The sequence below is a fragment of the Symphalangus syndactylus genome, chromosome X (genome assembly GCF_028878055.3).
Source record: "Symphalangus syndactylus isolate Jambi chromosome X, NHGRI_mSymSyn1-v2.1_pri, whole genome shotgun sequence".
Classification (NCBI taxonomy): domain Eukaryota; kingdom Metazoa; phylum Chordata; class Mammalia; order Primates; family Hylobatidae; genus Symphalangus; species Symphalangus syndactylus.
This window is the reverse complement of record NC_072447.2, coordinates 153,331,363-153,351,830: the sequence shown is the minus strand read 5'-3', so window position 1 is coordinate 153,351,830 and position 20,468 is coordinate 153,331,363. Positions and strand designations below refer to the sequence as shown.

Here is a 20,468-nt window from a genome sequence, read left to right as displayed (position 1 = left end):
TGTGTAGATTTGAGTAACCATTACCATAATTAGGAGGCAGAACTGTTCCATCACCACAAAGAAGTTCCCTTATGTTACCCGAGAATAGTCATGTCCTCCCCAAGGCCAGATAGTGTTAATTCCCCGAAGTACCAAAGATTTCAGCCTTTTATCATAGTATACATCAAGTCTGGAGGGAATATTAGCCAGATTTGTTGATGTGGCAAGGCAAGCTAGTGATTGTAACTTGTGGTTTTAACCTGTTGTGATTGTAACTTGTGATTGTAATCTGTTGTGATAGCAACATGTTACGATGGTAAGTTGTGGTGGTAACTCTGGTTGTAACCTGTTGCAATGGCAAATTGCTGTTACACCCGGTTATAAGTGTGACAAGTTATGGGTGTATCTGGTTGTAACCCTGATACACTCCCCACAGTCTTGGCTGTGGTTACTAGTGTTTGCTCTTTTTTCGCAAGAACGGCGTGCCTTTCATATGGGAATAGTGTTCTCTTCCGATTAAAGGATACCACAGTTAAATTTATCCTTCAAAACACCTTTCCAGACAGAGTCATCTCTACTAAAAAGCGCAAAAAGCCTCTAAATGAAACCCACAGGTGTCAGGAGAACATGGAACATTTAAAGGGCAAATCCAGCAAATTAGCCAATTACTTCTGGGTGATAAGTGGTATTTCCAGATGGTGAAATGAGAGCAGTAGGCACACGTGTAAGCACACACATGAATGAAAGTCTGAATGGCATGTCAGGGGCTTTTGCTTATTAAAAGTGCATGTTTTAGCAAGGAAGAAGTGTTCAGGAATTCTTTAATTAGGCTCATATTTGAACTTCTCTTGTAAAGAATAATCAATTGTTAGCTTAAGTTATACCCTCTGCCATTATAGGTGTCAGGAAAAGAAGATAAAGGGGGTCGTGGAAAAAAGGACAAGTGTGGAACTGAAACATGGTTATGATCAGCACACCATGGAATTCTCAGTCACTGTCCTTTACACAAAAATATGCTAATGCTGTGAGCAAAGGTAAAACACCACATTTCAATAAATTATGATCTTCAGCATGAAAAGAATCCTAATTAATGCATTTTTCAGGCTTGGGTCTTAGGCACATAGATTCAGCTATATTTTAGAGTGTATTTTTGAAACAATACATTATTTGTTATGGATTTTTTTCTCAGGAAGACCTCTTACTGACCCTGTAGAAGCCCCACATTTTGCCTATAGGTAACGATGACAGTCTTTTGTCAACAGGTCCTATTGCCTTTCTCTAAGAAGGTGATGACCTATAAGCCCTCCTCCTCCGCCCTTATTTCCTTCCTGCCTAGCCTGGGCAGGACTCTGATTGTTCCCAATTTCCGCCAACAGACTGCTTTCCATAGCACTTTGAGAAATTTGAGGCCGATGTTTCAACTCTTCATGGCCCCCCTGCCATGTATACCCTAGAGTATGCAAGCCCCTACTCCCACTGTGGTTCCCAATGGCTTCCTGATGGTCACAGCCCTCTGTCCTGTGTGGCCTCTGTAGCATTTGATGATCACCTGCTCCTTAACATTCTTTCCTCCTGGGCCCTTTCTCACTCATTGACTGGTCTCATTCACTGCTTCTTTCTGAACACTGTTGCCTCTTGGATTTATTTCCCTGGTGTCCAATTCTGTATGTCATTCTCTTTCACTGGGAAAGAGAATGGTATTAGAAACCAAGATCTGAGTATTCATTGCTTAGTGGTATATTGCTACTTCTAGACTGTCTAAGCAGACAGAGATAGGAAATAGGAAATATATGTATATATCCTAACCCATGTGTCTTACTTCAGGCTGGGTGATAATTAAGCAACAGACATTTGTTTCTCACAGTTCTAGAGGCTGGGAAGTCCAAGATCAAGTCATGGATAGATGCAGTATCTAGTGAGGATCTGCATCCTGTTTTGGAGATGGCTGTCTTCTTGTTGTGTCCCTGATTAGTGGAGAGGACAGAGTGGGGAGAAAGCTCTGGTGTCTCTTCTTATAAGGGTTCTAATCCTATCATGAGGAGTCGACCTTCATGACTTAATTAACTCCCAGAGACCCCACCTCCTAATACCATCACATTGGAGGTTAGGACTTCAACATATGACCTTGAGAGAAGGGGTACAAATGTTCAATACATAACACCATATATACACACATATCCAAAATAATTTCTTTTAACCATCAGCAGGTGTATAACCTAAACATGACTTCATACTTATATCTCCAACTGTAATCCAGTGCCAGAAGGATTATTTTGATCTTCCTTGCTTACCTATAACTTTCCTCTCTGAGAGTGAGACACCTAGCTCCTACTACCTGTCATTCATTTACTATCTTACTCAATTCAGGTATACATACCCCCAGGAGAAACAACTTTACCAACTAGAGTCCAGTGTTTATGTTCAGTTTCTTTTGTCTTTACCTTACAGTTTCCAGTCAAAATACTGTTTTTCAAAGTTACCTAGGTCGGTTCCTTTACCTTCCTCATCCATTCAGTACAGTTATGCCACCCATTTATAATGCAGTTAGATTCATTTGTCATAGTCTGCATTCCATCCTGGGAATCCCCCACCCACCTGGTTGATGTTTTGTTCTTTTGCTTGTAGGCAATTAAAGTTCACTCTTTGTAACATATAGTTCTATGGGTTTTGGCAAATGCATAGAGTCACATGTCCACCACCCAAGTACCATACAGAAGTGTTTCCTCACCATGCAAGGACTTCTGTACATGCCCTTGATAGCCACTCCCCCTTCCCTCAACCCTAATCTATTTTCTATTAGTGCAACCACTGATTTGTTTACTTCTCTATAGTTTTACCTTATCCAGGATGCCATATAATTGGAGCCATACAGTATATAGGCTTTTCAGACTAGCTTCTTTCACTTAGCAATATGCATTTAAAGTTTTTTCATAGCTTGGTAGTTTGTTCTTTTTAGCATTGAACAATATCCCATTGTATGGATGTACCACTTTGTTTATCCATTCACCTGCTGAAGGACATCTTGGTTGCTTCCAGTCTGGAGTGAATATGAATAAAGCTGCTATAAATATTTTTTTTTGAGATAGGATCTCACTCCATTGCCTAGCCTGGAGTGCAGTAATGCAAACACAGTTCACTGAAGCATTGACCTCCTGAGCTCAAGCAATCCTCCCACCGCAGCCTCCTGAGTATCTGGGACCATAGATACGCACCACCATACTTGACTAACTTTTAAAATTTTTCTAGGGATGGGGTCTTGCTATGTTGCCCGGGGTGGTCTCGAGCTCCTGGGCTCAGATGATTCTCCTGCCTTGGCTTCCCAATATGCTGGGATACAGGTGTGAGCCACTGCGCCCAGCTATAAACATTTTTAAACATTACATACAGGTTTCTGTGTAGACATACACATAATACTTCATACTTTTGTTCTATGAACAGCACTATGAAGAAAAGAAAAAGACAAGCCACAGATTTGGAGAAAATATTTGCAAAATCATATACCTGATAAAGGACTTTTATTCAGATGATATAAAGAATTCATAGGCCGGGTGCGGTGGCTCATGCCTGTAATCTCAGCACTTCGGGAGGCTGACGTGGGTGGATCATGAGATCAGGAGATCGAGACCATCCTGGCTAACATGGTGAAACCCCATCTCTACTAAAAATACAAAAAATTAGCTGGGCGTGGTGGCATGTGCCTGTAGTCTCAGCTACTAGGGAGGCTGAGGCAGGAGAATCACTTGAACCTGGGAGGCGGAAGTTGCAGTGAGCCGAGATCACACCACTGCATTCCAGTCTGGGCGACAGAGCGAGACACCGTCTCAAAAAAAAAAAAAAAAAAGAATTCATAAAAGTCAACAATAAGAACTCAACTCCAATTTTTAAATGGGGAAAAAATATGAAGAGATTTCACCAAAGAAGAATATAAAATAGGAAAATAAGATATTCAACGTCATTTCTCACTAGGGAAATACAAATGAAAACAAGATACTACTACGCACCTGTTAGAATGTCTAAAATCCAAAAAGCTGATAATATCAATTGCTGATGAGGATGCAGAGCAACAAGAATGCTCATTCATTGTTTGTGAGAATGCAAAATGGTACGGCCACTTTGGAAGACAGCTTGACAGTTTATTATAAAGTTCAACCTAGACTTGCCATATGACCTAGTAGTCATACACTATTGCTGGTTTTTGCTCCGGTTGAACAATCTGCCGACAGACTTAGGGAAGGGAAAAATGAGAGCAGCCTTGGGTAAAAATGCCAAATGTCCAACAATGATAGACTGGATTAAGAAAATGTGGCACATGTACACCATGGAATACTATGCAGCCATAAAAAAGGAAGAGTTCATGCCCTTTGTAGGGACATGGATGAAGCTGGAAACCATCATTCTCAGCAAACTATCGCAAGGACAAAAAACCAAACACCGCATGTTCTCAGTCATAGGTGGTAATTGAACGATGAGAATACTCGGACACAGGAAGGGGAACAGCACACACTGGGGCCTGTTGTGGCGTGGGGGGAGTGGGGAGGGATAGCATTAGGAGATATACCTAATGCTAAATGACGAGTTAATGGGTGTGGCACACCAACATGGCACATGTATACATATGTAACAAACCTGCATGTTGTGCACGTGTACCCTAGAACTTAAAGTATAATTTTAAAAAATGCCATGGACTGAAGCTGTTTTTACTGAAATCAAATGACTTTCCTGAAATGACTAACTTTTTGTCCAGGTTTATAGTTGCTTTTTGAGGAGAGGATTTGTTGATCTCCTCACTGTCTCATGCCAGAAGTCTTTTCCCTGGTATCTTTTGAATCTAGATTATTCTTTCTCTTTATTTCCCCTCAAGCCCAGGCCATCTTCACCCTCCCTTGGGATGACCAGCTAAGCGGTTAAGAGTGGTGACCTTAACCTCTTAACTGGTATCTTTGCTCCAGCTTGTCCTCCTTGCAGCTGCAAGAGAGAACCATCAAGAACATGAATCTGACCCTGTCATTCCTCTGTTTAAAAAATACTGTGTAACAATGAAAAAACAAACAGTCCAATTAAAAAATGAGCATAGGATTTGAACAGACACATCACAAAGGAAGTTACATGATGTTCAAAATAATTTATGTGTGTTGAACCAATCTTGCATCCTAGGGATAAAGCCTACTTGATCGTGTTGGATTAGCTTTTTGATGTGCTGCTGGATTCAATTTGCTGGTATTTTGTTGAGGATTTTTGCATCTGTGTTCATCAACGATATCGGCCTGACGTTTTCTTTTTGTATTGTGTCCTGCTACAGTAACCAAAACAGCATGGTACTGGTACAAAAACAGACACATAGACCAGTGGAACAGAATAGAGAACATATAAAAAATGCCTCAGACCTGCAAGCATCTGATCTTCAACAAAATTGACAAAACAGGCAGTGGGGAAAGGACTCTTTTTTTTTTTTCATACTTGAAGTTCTAGGGTACATGTACACAGCATGCAGGTTTGTTTCATATGTATACATGTGCCATGTTGGTTTGCTGTACCCATTAACTCGTCATTTACGTTAGGCATATCTCCTAATGCTATCCCTCCTCCCTCCCCCAACCCCACAACAGACCCCAGTGTGTGATGTTCCCCACCCTGTGTCCAAGTGTTCTCATTGTTCAATTCCCACCTATGAGTGAGAACATGCGGTGTTCGGTTTTCTGTCTTTGTGATAGTTTGCTCAGAATGATGGTTTCCAACTTTATCCATGTCCCTACAAAGGACATGAACTCATCCTTTTTTATGGCTGCATAGTATTCCATGGCATATATGTGCCACATTTTCTTAATCCAGTCCATCATTGATGGACATTTGGGTTGGTTAGGACTCTTTATTCAATAAATGGTGTTGGGATAACTGGCTGGCCATATGCAGAAGATTGAAGCTGGACCCCTACCTTTTTGCCATATACAAAAATCAACTCAAGATGGATTAAAGACTTAAATGTAAAACCCAAATCTATGAAAACCCTGAAGACAAGCTAGGCAATACTATTCTGGACATAGGACCTTTGTCAGAAGACAAAGTCTTCATGACAAAGACACCAAAAGCAATTGCAACAAAAACAAAAATCGACACATGGGAGCTAATCAAACTAAAGAGCTTCTGCACAGCAAAAGAAACTATAAACAGAGTAACAGACAACCTATAGAATGCGAGAAAATATTTGCAAACTATGCATCCAACAAAGGTCTGATATCCAGAATCTATAAGGAACTTAAACAAATTTTCTAGCAAAGAACAAACCATACCATTAAAAAGTGGGCAAAAGACATGAACAGACATTTCTCAAAAGAAGACATACATGTGGCCAACAGGCATATGAAAAAAAGCTTAACATCACTAATCATTAGAGAAATGCAAATCAAAACCACAATGAGATACCTTCTCACACCAGTCAGAATGACTGTTATCAAAAAGTCAAAAAATAAATGCTGGCAAGGTTGTGGAGAAAGGGGAACACTTATGCACTGGTGATGGGAATGTAAATTAGTTCAGCTTGTGTTGAAAAAAGTTTGGTGATTTCTCAAAGAACTTAAAACAGAATTACCATTTGACCCAGCAATGCCATTATTTAGTATATACCCAAACACAAATTGCTCTATCATAAAGACACATGCGTGTGTATGTTCATTGCAGCACTATTCACAGTAGCAAAGACATGGAATCAACCTAAGTGCCCATAAACAGAGGACTGGATGAAGAAAATGTGGTACATATATACCATGAAATACTACACAGCCATAAAAAATGAGATCATGTCCTTTGCAACAACATAGATGGAGCTGGAGGCCATTATCCTAAGCAAACTAAGGAACAGAAAACCAGATACCACATGTTCTCACTTATAAGTGGGAGCTAAATGATGAGAACACATAGACACATAGAGGGGAACACACACTGGGGCCTATCAGGGGGTGGAGGGTGGGAGGAGGGAAAGGATCGGGAAAAATAACTAATGAATACTAGGCTTAATACCTAGGCGATGAAATAATCTATACAACAAATCCCCATGACACACAATTTACCTGTATAACAAACCTGCACATGTACCCCTGAACCTAAAATATTTTTTTAAAAAAACCAAAATCATTATTCTTTGGGGAAATACAAATCAAACCACAATGAGATACCACAGCCCATCCTCCAGAATAACTGAAATTTAAAAGGTAGTATCAAATGTTGATGAAGATGTGGAGTGACTGCAATTCTCATACATCATTGGTAGGGATGTAAAGTTTCTTCTAAAACTGAACATAGACCTACCTAGCGACCCAGCAATTTCATTCCCTATTCAAGAGAAATGAGAGCTATGTTCTGCCCCCTTCCAACAACAAAAGACTTATAAAAGAATGCTCATTGCTTGATCTACGGTAGCGAAAAACAAAAACAAAACTTGGAAACACCCAGGTATCAATAGGAATATTGATTGTCAAACTGTGATACATTTGTATGTTTATACAATGGGATGAGTTACTGATATGACAGCATGGATAAATGTCAAAAACAATATGCTGAGTAAAAGAGGCCAATGAAAAAAGAGTACGTATTATTTGAGCCCAATTATATGAAGTTCCACTACAGACAAAACTAAGCTATAATGATAGAAATGAGATCTGTGGCTGCGGTGGTTAGGTGTGTGAATAAGATCAACTGGGCATCACTTTCTGGGGTGATGGTTATGCTCTGTGTCTTGATAGGGGTCTCGGTTTCATAGTTGTGTGCATCTGTCAAAAGTTATCCACTGGTACGTGGAAGATTTATGTGTTTCACTGTATGTAAATTTTACCTTAAAAAAGGAATCATAAGCAAATGTAAAATGCTAGGTAACCATAGACTGAGGTATACTGATGTCTGTAACTTTGACATGTGTCACAAAAATAAGATTGATTGACAAGAGGGATGGCAGACGTGATAAAGTGAATGATGCAAAATGGTAATTACAGGTCTGCGTGCCGGGGATATGGGTGTTCACTGCAAGAAGTTTTAAACTTAAAAAAGTATGTTTGAAATTTTTCTTAATTATATGTTGGTGAAAAAAATTAAAGAAGCAGGAACAACAACAAAAGCCTCTTTAGTGGTTCCCTACTGCTTATGAGATAAGTTCAAGTCCCTTAGTCTGCTGACGTGTTCTTTCTGCCCTAGACCACCAGGTTCCTGTGACCTCCAAACACGGAGAAAGTCCAGTAGGTACATATGCCAGTGCCTGCAGATGACATTCCTCGGTCTAAACTGCTTGCCTTCCACCATGTGAATTCCCAGTCATCCTCGAGCAAGTGCTAAGTTACCCATGCTGGAGATCCCCTCCTCTCAGGAGGCTGCCCCCATCTGTGGTCCTGTCTCCCTGCCCACTCTCGGCCCTGCAGCACAGCTTCCATCTCCTGCCCCTAGGCTCTCCTGGAGCTTCTGTCATTCCGCTGGTACAGGAGAGCGCATGTCATTCTGAACCACAGCGGGTGGTGTTTATCTTTTTTGCTTCTGCTAGACTGGGCTTCCCATGTATCCCTGACACCTCCATGCAGGTTTGCCGTCATGAGGACTGTGGAGCAAACACCCAGCTTTGCTCTCTGCCTTCTCTGTCACACCTCCCTGTGAAGGCTCTAGTGATACTTCGGATTGGCGAAGCCAGGGTGAGCCTGCTGATCCTCTGGGCCACATTACTGGTGGGATCGTGGCATGACCTGCTGCTTTCTCCGGGACGCCCGAAGGAGGGTGAGAGCCAGGGCGCACCGCGTCACTAGCTGGGAAGTGCCCTCTCACAGTGGGTGAGCCCTGTGTCTGCTCTGTAAGCCCAACTTCCCCCACATGAGCTCTGGAATGATTTTCGTGAGAAGGGAAAAGGGAGAGAAGTAACATGTAGCTTCCATGTGGCCTCAGGCCATGTCCTCTAACTAATACACAGAAGCCCTGCTCTTGAGGGTGCTGCTGTACTTTAGCCTCTTCATCAAGCAGATGCCTTACCTTTGATCTTTCTCTGGCTCCTTACCTCTGTTCTCAGTTGGTAAAGAACCTGGAGGGGAGGAGGAGCGGGGAGGGGTGTTATTCGCACCCCCGGATCACCCTCACTGGCCTGTTGGTCAGAAAACTCTCGATAAATTAACACAAGGAACCAAATGGGGGCAAGGGCACTGCTGGCTGGGGAAAGAGGCCATTTGCTGCTTTCCTTTCTCCCTGTCCCCAGAAGGAGAGTCTTCCTTTTGTGCTGCTTAAGGATCCCCTAGGCAGTGTCTACTCCATTGCTCTGCCTAGGTGTTTTAGCCTCTCCTTCGTTATCTGCAGACCTTTCCCAAACTTCTGAGTCTGCTCAAAGCTAGCGTTTTCGTGACAGCTCTTTCAAGGGGTGCTACTTGGAGCCTTGGGTGGTACGAAATGGATGTCTTCATGGTGAGCCTTGTGTCTGCTCCAAGTGCAAACCCTCCATGCACTGCAGAGAACACCAGAAGGAGAGGAGCACTACCTGAACTTCTCCTTCAGGGTCTAAAGGTGCAACTTGCTTTGCAGCACCCAGCATTTCACTGTACTGATTCCTTTCTTTGGATCACCACCTCCTGGATTTAGCAGCCCATATGCTGGGCTCACTCAGCTATACACTGCTTGTTCATAACTACTGTGGGTTCACAGGGCTGAAACACTGCCTCATTTTTCTTAATCAGAAAAAAAATATTTTGAAAATGTTAGAATCAAACTGGGCACATTTTTATACCGAGATGGCATTTTTTTAAGGCCAAAGCATGCAGTTCTTAAACACTGAGCCAAGACTAAAAACCCCTCCTTCTAAAGAGATACAGACATTCTGTTACTGATGTGTCTGGGTTGCATACATAGGCTATCTGGAGATGTCCCCAAGTGTGAAGTGTGAACACCCTCACTTGTAGTTCACAGGGTTAAAGGGGACGGTACTGACTGTGGTCAGTTGGTTGACTGTAACTTTGAGTATTAGTTCCCTCCAAATGTAGCCTGTTGATCCCGGTTTTATATATATAGAGAGAGATATACTTTAAGTTCTGGGATACATGCGCAGAACGTGCAGGTTTGTTACATAGGTATACACGTGCCGTGGTGGTTTGCTGCACCCATCAACCCGTCATCTACATTAGGTATTTCTCCTAATGCTATCCCTCCCCTAGCCCCCTACCCCCCGACAGGCCCCGGTGTGTGATGTTCCCCTCCCTGTGTCCATGTGTTCTCATTGTTCAGCACAGTGTCAAAGTTCATCTATGTTGTAGCACACACCAGCATTTCCTTCCTTTTTTATGGCTGAATATTCCATTGTGTGGCTAGACCACATTTTGTTTATCCATTTACCCTCTTGGGTTTTTGAAGAAAACATTTCAATTTTCACTGTGTTTACAGTCATTGTCTTCAAGTATCTGGGCCCTCTCATGATCCCTTTCTGTTATGGACTAAATGTTTGTGTCTCCTGAAAATTCGTGTGTTGAAACCCTAACTCCCAATAGGATGTATTTGGAGGGTAGGGCCTTTGGGTTACGTGAGGTCTTGAAGATGGGGTCTTTGTGATGGGATTAGTTCTAAGAAGAGATACCTGAGAGTTCTCTTCTTTGGACCTATTTCCACATTCATTTCAGCCTTCATAACATGTAAAGAAATAGGATGTTTCAGATGTGAGGAACAGCTCCCCGGCTCTGGTGTTCTATGATGTGAAGAGACCCACTTGCTCCCTCAGACTCCCCTTCCCCAAACACGTACCTGGGAACATGGCGTGAACATGGCTTTTCTCCCAGATGACCACCTTGCTGGTATCTCGGGAGCTTGACATAAGACAAGGAGAGTTTTAAGGGTCTGTATCAGATTGGAAGGGGATACCCATTATATTACCTAGAGGGAGGGCATTCTCCTCCCTGTGGTGGGGGATGGATAAAGTCTGGGCCTTGGAGACTTTCTGGAACAGTGAGGAGTGCCCTCCCCAGTGGCTAGCATAGGCAGCCATGTTTTGGCAGATTTTTCAGTTCAGTTTGACTTGGTAACTATGGGGTATTTGAAGCAAGTTTTTTCTTCTCTTTGTTTATTCATTTTTTTAAAAGTTGTTTTTATTTTGCAGTTTGGCCATTTTTTTAGATAATGAAAGTACATTTCTAAAATACCTAAAAGCCCTAGCTGTGTCTATTAGAAGAGTCTAGAACACTTATAGATGTCTTTAAATACTTGAACATCTCCCCCTAGCAGTTATAATCTTCCTACCGTTACGTTACTCTCCATGCCCTTGGCAACCAGGTGGGTCAGGCACTCACTGTGAGCCCAGGTTGTGCTGCTGTCAGAGAAGGGCAGCTCCGTGTGGTACATCCCCGCCTCCCCCAGATGTATGGCTGTGTAGGAATCAAGGCTGCCATGTATGTGTATAGCATTGTCTTTTGTCTCTGAGATGCTGAGGGTCTGGCACTTCCTTTGATCGCAGGGCTTATTCACAACTTTCTCACTGAGGTCATGCCTCCTTTCTACAGGGCCTCTGTAGCTATGGTGGTTGCTATAGCTAGAGAAGTTCCTATAGCTATGAGACCTGCTATGGCGGTGGTCACTATTGCTACAGTGACGGTCCCTATTGCTATGGTGTGGCTATAGCAACAGCAGCAGTCGCTAGAGTTATGGCAGTCCATAGAGCTACCTATATGCATAGGTATCTATACCCAAAGCAAATTGCAGCATATGATACACCGTGCGGGGAGATTTCTGGTGTACTAGAAAGCTACTGTAGTACCTTTGGCATATAATTGTGAACTCAGAAGGCAGATGGGAATGCAAAACATACTGAAACTGAAGAGTCCACCAGTGACCTGTGAAATTGCCTCTTTGAGCTCTCTCTCCAGCTGTGGGAAAGAGGGGTGGATAGATTTGCATGGGGCTCGCAGAGTTAAAACTTCTTACAAATTACATGAAAAAGACTTGTTTGTTGTTTCATGATCCAGGAAGAATCACTAGTAATATTTCTGACTGCATGCTTGGAGTACTTTTTCTATGCATAAGTATATATTTGTAAATATTTGTGATTTTTTAAAAAATAAAAATGGGATCATGCTATCCTGAAACCATTTTTTTCATTCAATAATACACTGAATATCATTCTCTGTCATTAAAGGGTATTCTAAAATATTATATCAGTGGTTACATTATATTATGATATACCATAATTTATTTAATCAGGACCCTATTTTTGTACAGAGATTCCCCCCAGCTTTTTGCTGCTCTACACAGTGCTGTGATGAACATTGTATTAGCCAAATGTGCACAACCCTAGTCAGATAACTTCCTAGAAGTCAAATGGCTGAAAGCAGATACTTTCAAAGATGCGACGCTTTGAGTGGTACTGCTGAGTGATATTCCATTAAGGTTGTGCCAACCTCCATTTCCACCACTAGTAAGTAAACAGGTGCCTGTTTTCTCAAATTATCACCTCCACTGGGCATTATAGTTTTGTTATCTTTGCAGATTTGTTCAAAGCAAAACGCTATCCTGTTTAAATATGCATTTCTTTGAATCTAAAAGGAGGTGAAACACTTTTTCAATGTCTTATTAGACACTCTTAAAATATTTTGTGAATTGCCTGTTTCTGTCTGTTGCCCATTTTTTTTTTTTTTTTTTTTTACTGGGGTCTGCATATTTTCTCAAATATTTTAAGGACTCCTTTTACATTAGAGATTAGGAAGCCCTTATATAGTCCATAAACATTTTATTTATTCATTCATCAGTTGATGAACCTTTGGGTTGTTTATAGCTTTTATGAATACTGCGATGAACATGTGTGTGCAAATTTTTATGTGGACATATGTTTTCAGTTACCTTGGGTATATATCTAGAAGTGGAATTGTTAGTCATGTTATAACTCCACGTTTAACTTCTTAAGGAGCAATCAAACTGTTTTCCATAGCAGCTGCACCATTTTACATGCCCGCTAGCAATGTTTAGGGGTTCCAATGTCTTCACATCCTTACCAACACTTCTTTCTTTCTCCGCCTCTCTCCCTTCCCCTTGTCTTCTTTCCTTTTTCTTGTTTTGGATTACAGTTATCCTAGTGGATATGAGATGGTGTCTCATTATGGTTTTGGTTTGCATTTCCCCAATGACCAACAGTGTTGAGCATCTTTTCATGTGTTTATTGGCCATTTGTATGTCTCTTTGGAGAAACATCTATTCACGTCCTTTGCCCATTTTTAGACTGAATGATTTGCCTTTTTATTATTGAACTGAAGGGGTCCTTTATATATTCTAAATACTAGCTCCTTATCAGATACATATTTTGCAAATATGTTCTCCTATTCTGTGGGTTGTCATTCTACTTTCTTGATGATGTCCTTTGAAGCACACAAGTTTTTAATTTTGACAAAGCCCAATTTAGTTTTTCTTTTGTTGCTTGCACTTTTAGTACTGAAGTTTTTACTTTTGATCTGATCTTTTCCATTTTCAGTTTCTGGCTTTAGGATCGTATTTAGAAAGTCATTTTTTACCCCAAGCTAATAGAAATTCCTTACCCCTAAATTTTTCTATAGTGCTTTTATGCCTTCATCCGCTTTATTTTTACTGGGAACTGATCTTCATGGATGGTATTGGGTTGGATAATTTTGTTTTATGCCAGTGACTCATCACCAATACCATCTTTTGCACAGTGTGCATTTTGTAAAGTAATGCGGTTCAGCCTGTGCCTAGAGGAAGTAAGCAGAGCTCAGTAGCCCAACGTGGCTCAAAGCCATGACCTTGGCTTGGTTAACTCCAGTGGCCTGTGTGGCTGACTTCAGGTTCATGCAGTGAGAAAGGACAGAAGGATCTAAGATGACTGGCTGTTTTTTCTTCCAGGTGTTTCTTAGCCTCACAGTAGTTTCAGTTCACATGCCCATCTGAGAAGACGTGCCCACAGGATGGGATCACTTTTTTTGAGGAGGAAGAGAAGCACATTTTTGTCATCTTTTTAGGACAAGACCACCTACAATCACAAATGGTCAGATAGTTAGGAATTGCTGGAGCTATGAACTATTGAGCTTTGAGTCTTTTTGAAAGGCTGGGAGAGTCAGCCCTTCTGTCCATTTGTCCCTGGGGGGAAATTAGGAAGGGCTTCAACCTGTTTCTGTTTCTTATCACAGCCTGTTGCTTGGCAGTCTTGTGATGTTTAAGTTGCTGGGAATCCTTGTGGCCAAGTACTCCTAAGGGAAAGGAGACCTGAGAACACTCAGTTTCCTTCTGCCTTGAGGTGAAAGAATAGGTGGAATTACTCAGAGTCTGGAAAAATGGAAGTCTAGTGACATGAATACATTAGCAGAGGATGCCATCACGACAGCCACCTCCAGCATAGCGGAGGGGACCTCTCTGTTGATCTGGCTGCACACAGTTGACCCCCATCTTCCTGTTTGTTGTGCTTTCTCCAATAGCGATGATTGTGTGTGTGTGTATTTTTTTGTTTGTTTTTTTTTGTTTTTAATGCTGGTGCCCTTTGTTAATAACCATTCATATCCAATCAGGGATCTTTATACAATCCATAGAGCTCAAGGATTCAGCCTTAGGTGGGAACATAACAAACTCATTTTTCCCCAAGAATCTTTTATATATCTATCTATCTATATCTATATCTATATCTATATCTATATATATATAGATAGATATATTTTATTATACTTTAAGTGGTAGGGTACATGTCCCTAATGTAAATGATGAGTTAATGGATGCGGCACACCAACATGAATCTTTTTTTTAATAGGCTTTATTTTTTAGAGCAGTTTCAGTTTCACAGAAAAATAGAGAGGAAGGTACAGAGAGTTCTCATATTTCCCCTACCCCCACATGTGCACAGCCTCCCCCAACTATCAATATCCCCCCACCCTGCCAGAGTGGTACATTTTTACAATCCATAAACCTCCTTCCTCCTGACTCTTTGATTGGTGAAGGAACTGTTGGAGCTCATTTGCCTTCAATATCCCAGGGCGGTTTCCCCTGAGAACCCCGGGCTCTGGGAACACAGTCTCCCTCCATTAATGAGTGTTCGGCCCTGAGAAGAGGGTGGCATGAACGGTGAACTCAACGCTAATTAAGATACTGAAATGGCACCAGTGGCTTGTCAGGGAGTAGCTGTCTGTGCAAGGGGTGTGTGCGTGTGTGTGTGCGTGTGTGCATTTAACTCTCTGCAGTTCTATCGTGTGTGATTTGTGTGACCACTACCATAGTCAACACACAGAACAGCCTGTCACCACAAGGCTCCTGACTGTTGCGCATTTATAATCATAGCCAACTCCCTCCCTCCCAACTCTCACCAGCCCCTGCCAGCATTCATCTGTTCTCCATCTCTGTGATACTTCAGATCCTTTGGAATTTCAAAATAGTGAATAAGGGATTGTGAGCCTACATTTGTTTATGTTCCAAGAGCGACTTCAGCTATAGTTGAGGCAGTGGCTACGTCAGAGACCCGTGGTGGTGGCATTCAGAGTCAGGCTCTCCCGGCACAGCACACCCCCCGCCCACCCTTACAGTGAGGCCGCTACGTGCAGCTGCACCACTGGTAGCAAAGAGGTGAAATAGAATACTGTGCCGCATGCCGGGCAAGGTGGCTGCCATTTTAATAATAAAAAGTTCCACCTGGTGGCCTGGGCTTTGCAGGTGGTAGGCATAAGAAAGCAGGCCTCACTGCGATCTAGTAGAAGCCTACGGGTGATCCACTGGTTGGGGTCTTGTCGCATAGGTGGGATTGGAAGGGCCAGCACTGCCATCCATCTCGCAGAGGCCTCAGCTCGAACCTGAGCTGGCTGGTCGCTGGCACTAAGTGCTTTTGTCTTTTCTTCAGGTGATGGCCGGTATGGCAGCAATGACGACCCTGGATCTGGTGGGTTTCTGAATCCTGAGGCTCCTCTTGGCCATATGAAAGGAAAATGAATCTCAGGACCCCAAAATCACTAAGCCAAGGGAAAAGCCAAGCTAGAAATTGCATCAGGCAAACGTGCCTCCCATTCTATTCCTAAATAAGATAGCTACAAAGACGGAAAAAGCTGCACACCTCCCTCACAATTTGCCTACAGAGAAATTTCTTATGGGCCTCAGTATCTCTACCCTAAAACAGTTCTGTGAATTTCACCCTGGCTATATAAACTGATAGCTGATCTTTACAGAGGGAGAGAGAGCCGTCCCTCTGCTCCCCTGAGACAAATGCATATCTGATTGCCTCCTCTGCCCAATTGCTTATGTAAAAATGCAGATTCACTGAGCCAGACGAAATTGTGTATTCAGTGAAAGGCTGGTCAAGGACTCAAAAGAATGCAACCTTTGTCTCTTTCTCTTATCTCCCTATGACCTGGAAGCACCCCACCTCCACCCCTGCTTTGAGTTGTCCCACCTTTCTGGACCAAACCAATGTACGTCTTACACATATTGATTGATGTCTCATATCTCCCGAAATGTATAAAACCAGCTGTGCCCCCGCCACCTTGGCGCATGTCGTCAGGGCCTCCTGAGGCTGTGTCATGGGTGCGTCCTTAACCTTGGCAAAATAAACTTTCTAAGTTGATTGAGGCCCGTCTCAGATATTTCACAGCAACTACAAGGAGACATAGTGCTGGCCCACTCTGGTCTCAGAGTTGGCTTTCTCCTGAACGTTTCCAATACATCATCATGAGGCCAATAGAGGGGTGTAGCCATTTGAAGGAAAGAAGCATGAAGACTGGGGTGCCAGGGGAAGTAGCCCAGTGGGAAGCCTGCAGGGCCTCAGTCACAGAGAACTCTGCACCATTTCCATGTCTCCCTTTCAAGCTCCTCAAAAGTGAAGTCCTTACAGAAAACGAGAAGTCCTAGGCAAATCCAAGGGGCGCCATGTCTTTGTAATGCCTTAGATCTGTGTGGCATGGCCCTCTCCTGCTGGCTTGGGGGTTGGGGGCATCTGAATGAGCTTAGTTTGGTGCTAGAGGAGAAGCAGGCTCCCGGGCTGCTCCCTGCGGTGCTGTGGCTCTGACCTCACCTGTCCTCATTTCTCCCCCTTCTTCACGCAGGCACGGTGGCAGAGACTGGCACCATTGCCGGGGTGGCCAGCGCCCTGGCCATGGCCCTCATCGGTGCCGTCTCCAGCTACATCTCCTACCAGCAGAAGAAGTTCTGCTTCAGCATTCAGCGTAAGTGCAGCCACCCACTCATGGCTGGGAACCAGCGGGCAAGGTCTTTGGAGGGAAAAGGGCCAGGACAGATCCAGATCCCTCCACAGCCTGCCTGAGACCCACTCCCAAGCAGACTTCCTGGGACGGGGGTGGAGGCTACAGTTTTGGAGATCCCTGGGGATAGATCTAGGCTGAATTAAAGTGTAAACCAGCCTGCAAGAGCGCATGGAGCTGGCCCTGATGACCTTCACCTTCCCAGGGCCCCAGCTCCCAGGGGTATTTCTGTGGGGACAGAGCTCGGTGACCATTGTGATGTTTCCTTCACGTGGAATGGGAGGGACCCCGGACTGCACCCATAGCTTCAGACCTCAGCCAAGGGGATGAGGGCCTTTGGAGGCCCTGCGTCACCAGCTCCCTCCCATGCTGCTGGCTCCCTCAGGAGCAGAGGGCAGCAGTTCCTGGGGGTTTGCAAAGCACGGCCCTTATTGCTCTGGCAGTGCCCCCGTCACATCCTGAGAAGTCACTGCCTGGTGCTCTTCCCCCCACGAGCCACAAACTAAACTATATGGAATCATGAATTGCTCCAAAGAAGTAGGAATGTGAGAGAAAGAATGCTGTGGTTCCCTCCACACCCACCACCCTTTACTAGGTTTTTAAAAGACAGTTTTCATCTCATGCTGTAGCTATGAGTCTGGAAGTCATGGATTCATGGAATAGTTACAAATGGAAACCTGTCTTCACCCATCGGCGCCCCATATCAGGAAGCCCTGTGGGGATGCTGTTGAGGGAACAAGAAGACCTTGCTTGTCCCTTTTATAAGCACAGATGGATGCTGTGTCACCGTTTGCTGAGTGGAGCGTGTCTCCAGTTCAAGGCTGGCAATTTTCAGTTCAAGTGACAGAATGTGACTCAGCTGTAGCTTGTCTCTTTCCACTCCTTCCTCGGCCCCTTTGGTGCAATGGGAAGCTTAGAAACAACCCACCTGGGTCTTTTCCTACCCTTGCTGTGGTCCTCTGCCCTTAAATCTAGCCTGAGCTGAGCTTCCCAGAAAACTAACCTGGGTCCCAAGATGCTTTACTGAAGTCTCCAACTGTTTATTCATCTGACCATCATATTTGTTTACTTCACTCTTGTAGAACATTCTTGACCAGGGCAACACACCCAGCAGGCACAGCAGTACTGCAGGAGCACACTGACATGTCAGTGCGCAGCCTGCAAAGCTGGTCATGGCCACCCTGCTTGAGATCGCACTGACCCACCGTGGATCCGGAAGCTTGACTGTAGAGTGGCGTGAGCAGGGAATGGGTCAGACAGAGTCCAGGGCTGGGGACTGGATTGTTTTTAAAGTTACCCTTTTCCCTCAAATCAAAAGTCAAGGAATCCTCTAACTGGTGAAAAAGATGGGAATCCAACCTTCTAATTGCTTGGACACTGATATTTAGAAGGAGACATTGGGCGACAGGGTCGAGTTGCACTTAGTGTGGTGGGGGCAGTTTTGCATCAGCCTCCTGGGCTGTGCCTGGAACAAGGAGCCCAGGGCAACCAGGTACATAGTCACAGCCCTTGATCTCTGACCTTATTCTTAATTGCATTTGGCAAAAAAGTAGAAGCCGCCTAATACAGGGGGTTTCTGTCCAAGAGGCCCCAAGGCTGTCCTCCGTGGGCTCTCCCTCCGGCAGGTGGATTGGAATGAGATGGGGATTCTGGGACACAGCTCAATCCACATGGCCTTCCCCATGGCTAGGGATCCTCATTTGAAACTGCTCTTTGGGCTGGGAACTCTCCATACTCGTCTCCCCTCCCTGTTTTAGAGGAGAGGGAGCAAGGACCTGGCCAGGGACACTTTGGGAGAACAACTCAGAGCATCCCGCTTGCCAGGAGAGGAGTCAAGATTTTGGATAAGCATCCAGGTTCTCAAGGTGGTCTCTTGGGAAAAGATAAAAGCCCAGATTTAGATTAAACCAGACCTGTAGGACAAAGTTAGAACTTACTGACAGAAAAATATCTTTCCTGTAGGACTGATTAAACTAGTTGGTAACTAAAATGTCATTGAACAAATATTTATTATTAAAAAAAAATCCTACACCCAGAGATGCCCTCAAAATGGAGGCCACAGTGGCAGGGGAGGTCCTGGTGGCTGGCTAGAGGGCTTCTCCTGTTTGGACCTTTGCTGGAGAGCTTATTTGGCTGGAAGCACCATGTCAGATACATTTTGGCCTTGATTTTCTGATGATTTCCCCTTCTAGGTGGCTGGGGTCCAAGGAGGTTTGGTTCATAGCAACAAAGTAGTTGTGAGCTCTTTGAACAAAAAGGCTAATGCCCTGGGAGCCAAAAGGTCTCACTGGTGAGGTTTGCGAAAGCCGTATGAGTTCACTGGGGCTGCCAGAACAAAGAGTCACAAACTGAGTGGCTCAAAACAACAGAAGTTGATTCTCTCCCAGTTCCAGGGGACTCCGGATGTTCCTTGGCTTGTGGCCGTATCATTCCAATCTCGGTTTATATCCTAAATCCAGAATGACCTCATCTTAACATCCTTAACTTAATTTCACCTGCAAAGACCCTGTTCCTAAATAAGGCCATGCTCACAGGTTCCAGGGATGAGGACACACACAGATCTTTTTTGGCATGGGGCGGGGCATCCTTCACTATAGCATCATTAGCCTAATGGTGAGATGCGACAGTCCACAGTTTTCAAATCTATGCCCATTACAAAACTGGGTGAGATGGCCAGGCCAAAGGATGGCTTTGAGACTTTAAAAAGCATGCTGGGTAAAAGAAACTATTTAAACTACAGGTCTGTAGTTCCTAGTAAGAGTAGCGTCCCGGGCATCGTGAGCTTGCCACCCACCTGCCATTGCCTCTCTTCCGGGCTCTGCACGTGGGTGAAAAGCCAGCCCTGTAACTCGGCCTGGCAAGGGCAGGGCCATGGATGGGGAGAGTTCTTGGGCTGAGCAGACAGGGTGGCCGGCTTGGGCCCTCTCCTGCTGGGCCCTCAGTTTCCCCATCAAGGGTATCTCAACTTCCTTCTGCTCTGGAATTAAAAAGTCAGAGGCTGGCTTGAGGCTGCTCAGGTGTCAGTGGGAACAGAGAGAGAAAAATAGGTTGATTTCCAAAGCACAAAGTGAACATCTTGATTGTATCTGTCTCTGTGGGATGTTAAAATGAAAGGAAAATACATTATTTTCACGCTTATTTCCTAAAACGGGCCAGTGTGAGGTTTTGCGAATTGGATCAGCAGGCAAAGCGGGTCAGCTCCCAGGAACCCCGTCGGCCCAGTGTGCCCATCTTGGATTTCACTGCCCTTCCCCTCCAACCTTCCTTCTCCCATGGCGCCTTCCTGTGTGGCTGTCTCCCCAGGCTAGAGGCTGGGAGTCCTCCTGT

General features: G+C 44.0%; 1 protein-coding gene across 12 annotated transcripts in view; it reads left to right on the top strand.

Moving 5' to 3' along the window:
- Nucleotides 1-20,468, top strand: part of CD99L2 (CD99 molecule like 2) — a 126,451-nt gene that overhangs the window by 99,410 nt on the left and 6,573 nt on the right. For 8 of the 12 annotated variants that reach the window (XM_055267140.2, XM_055267139.2, XM_055267146.1 and 5 more), the window contains 2 exons: nt 15,791-15,829; nt 16,986-17,105. In XM_055267140.2, the coding sequence (XP_055123115.1) occupies nt 15,791-15,829; nt 16,986-17,105 (159 nt within the window). Of the gene's footprint in view, nt 1-15,790; nt 15,830-16,985; nt 17,106-18,223; nt 20,290-20,468 lie in introns of those variants that run through there. The other 4 variants (XM_055267141.2, XM_063635327.1, XM_063635326.1 and 1 more) reach the window with 2 other exon arrangements.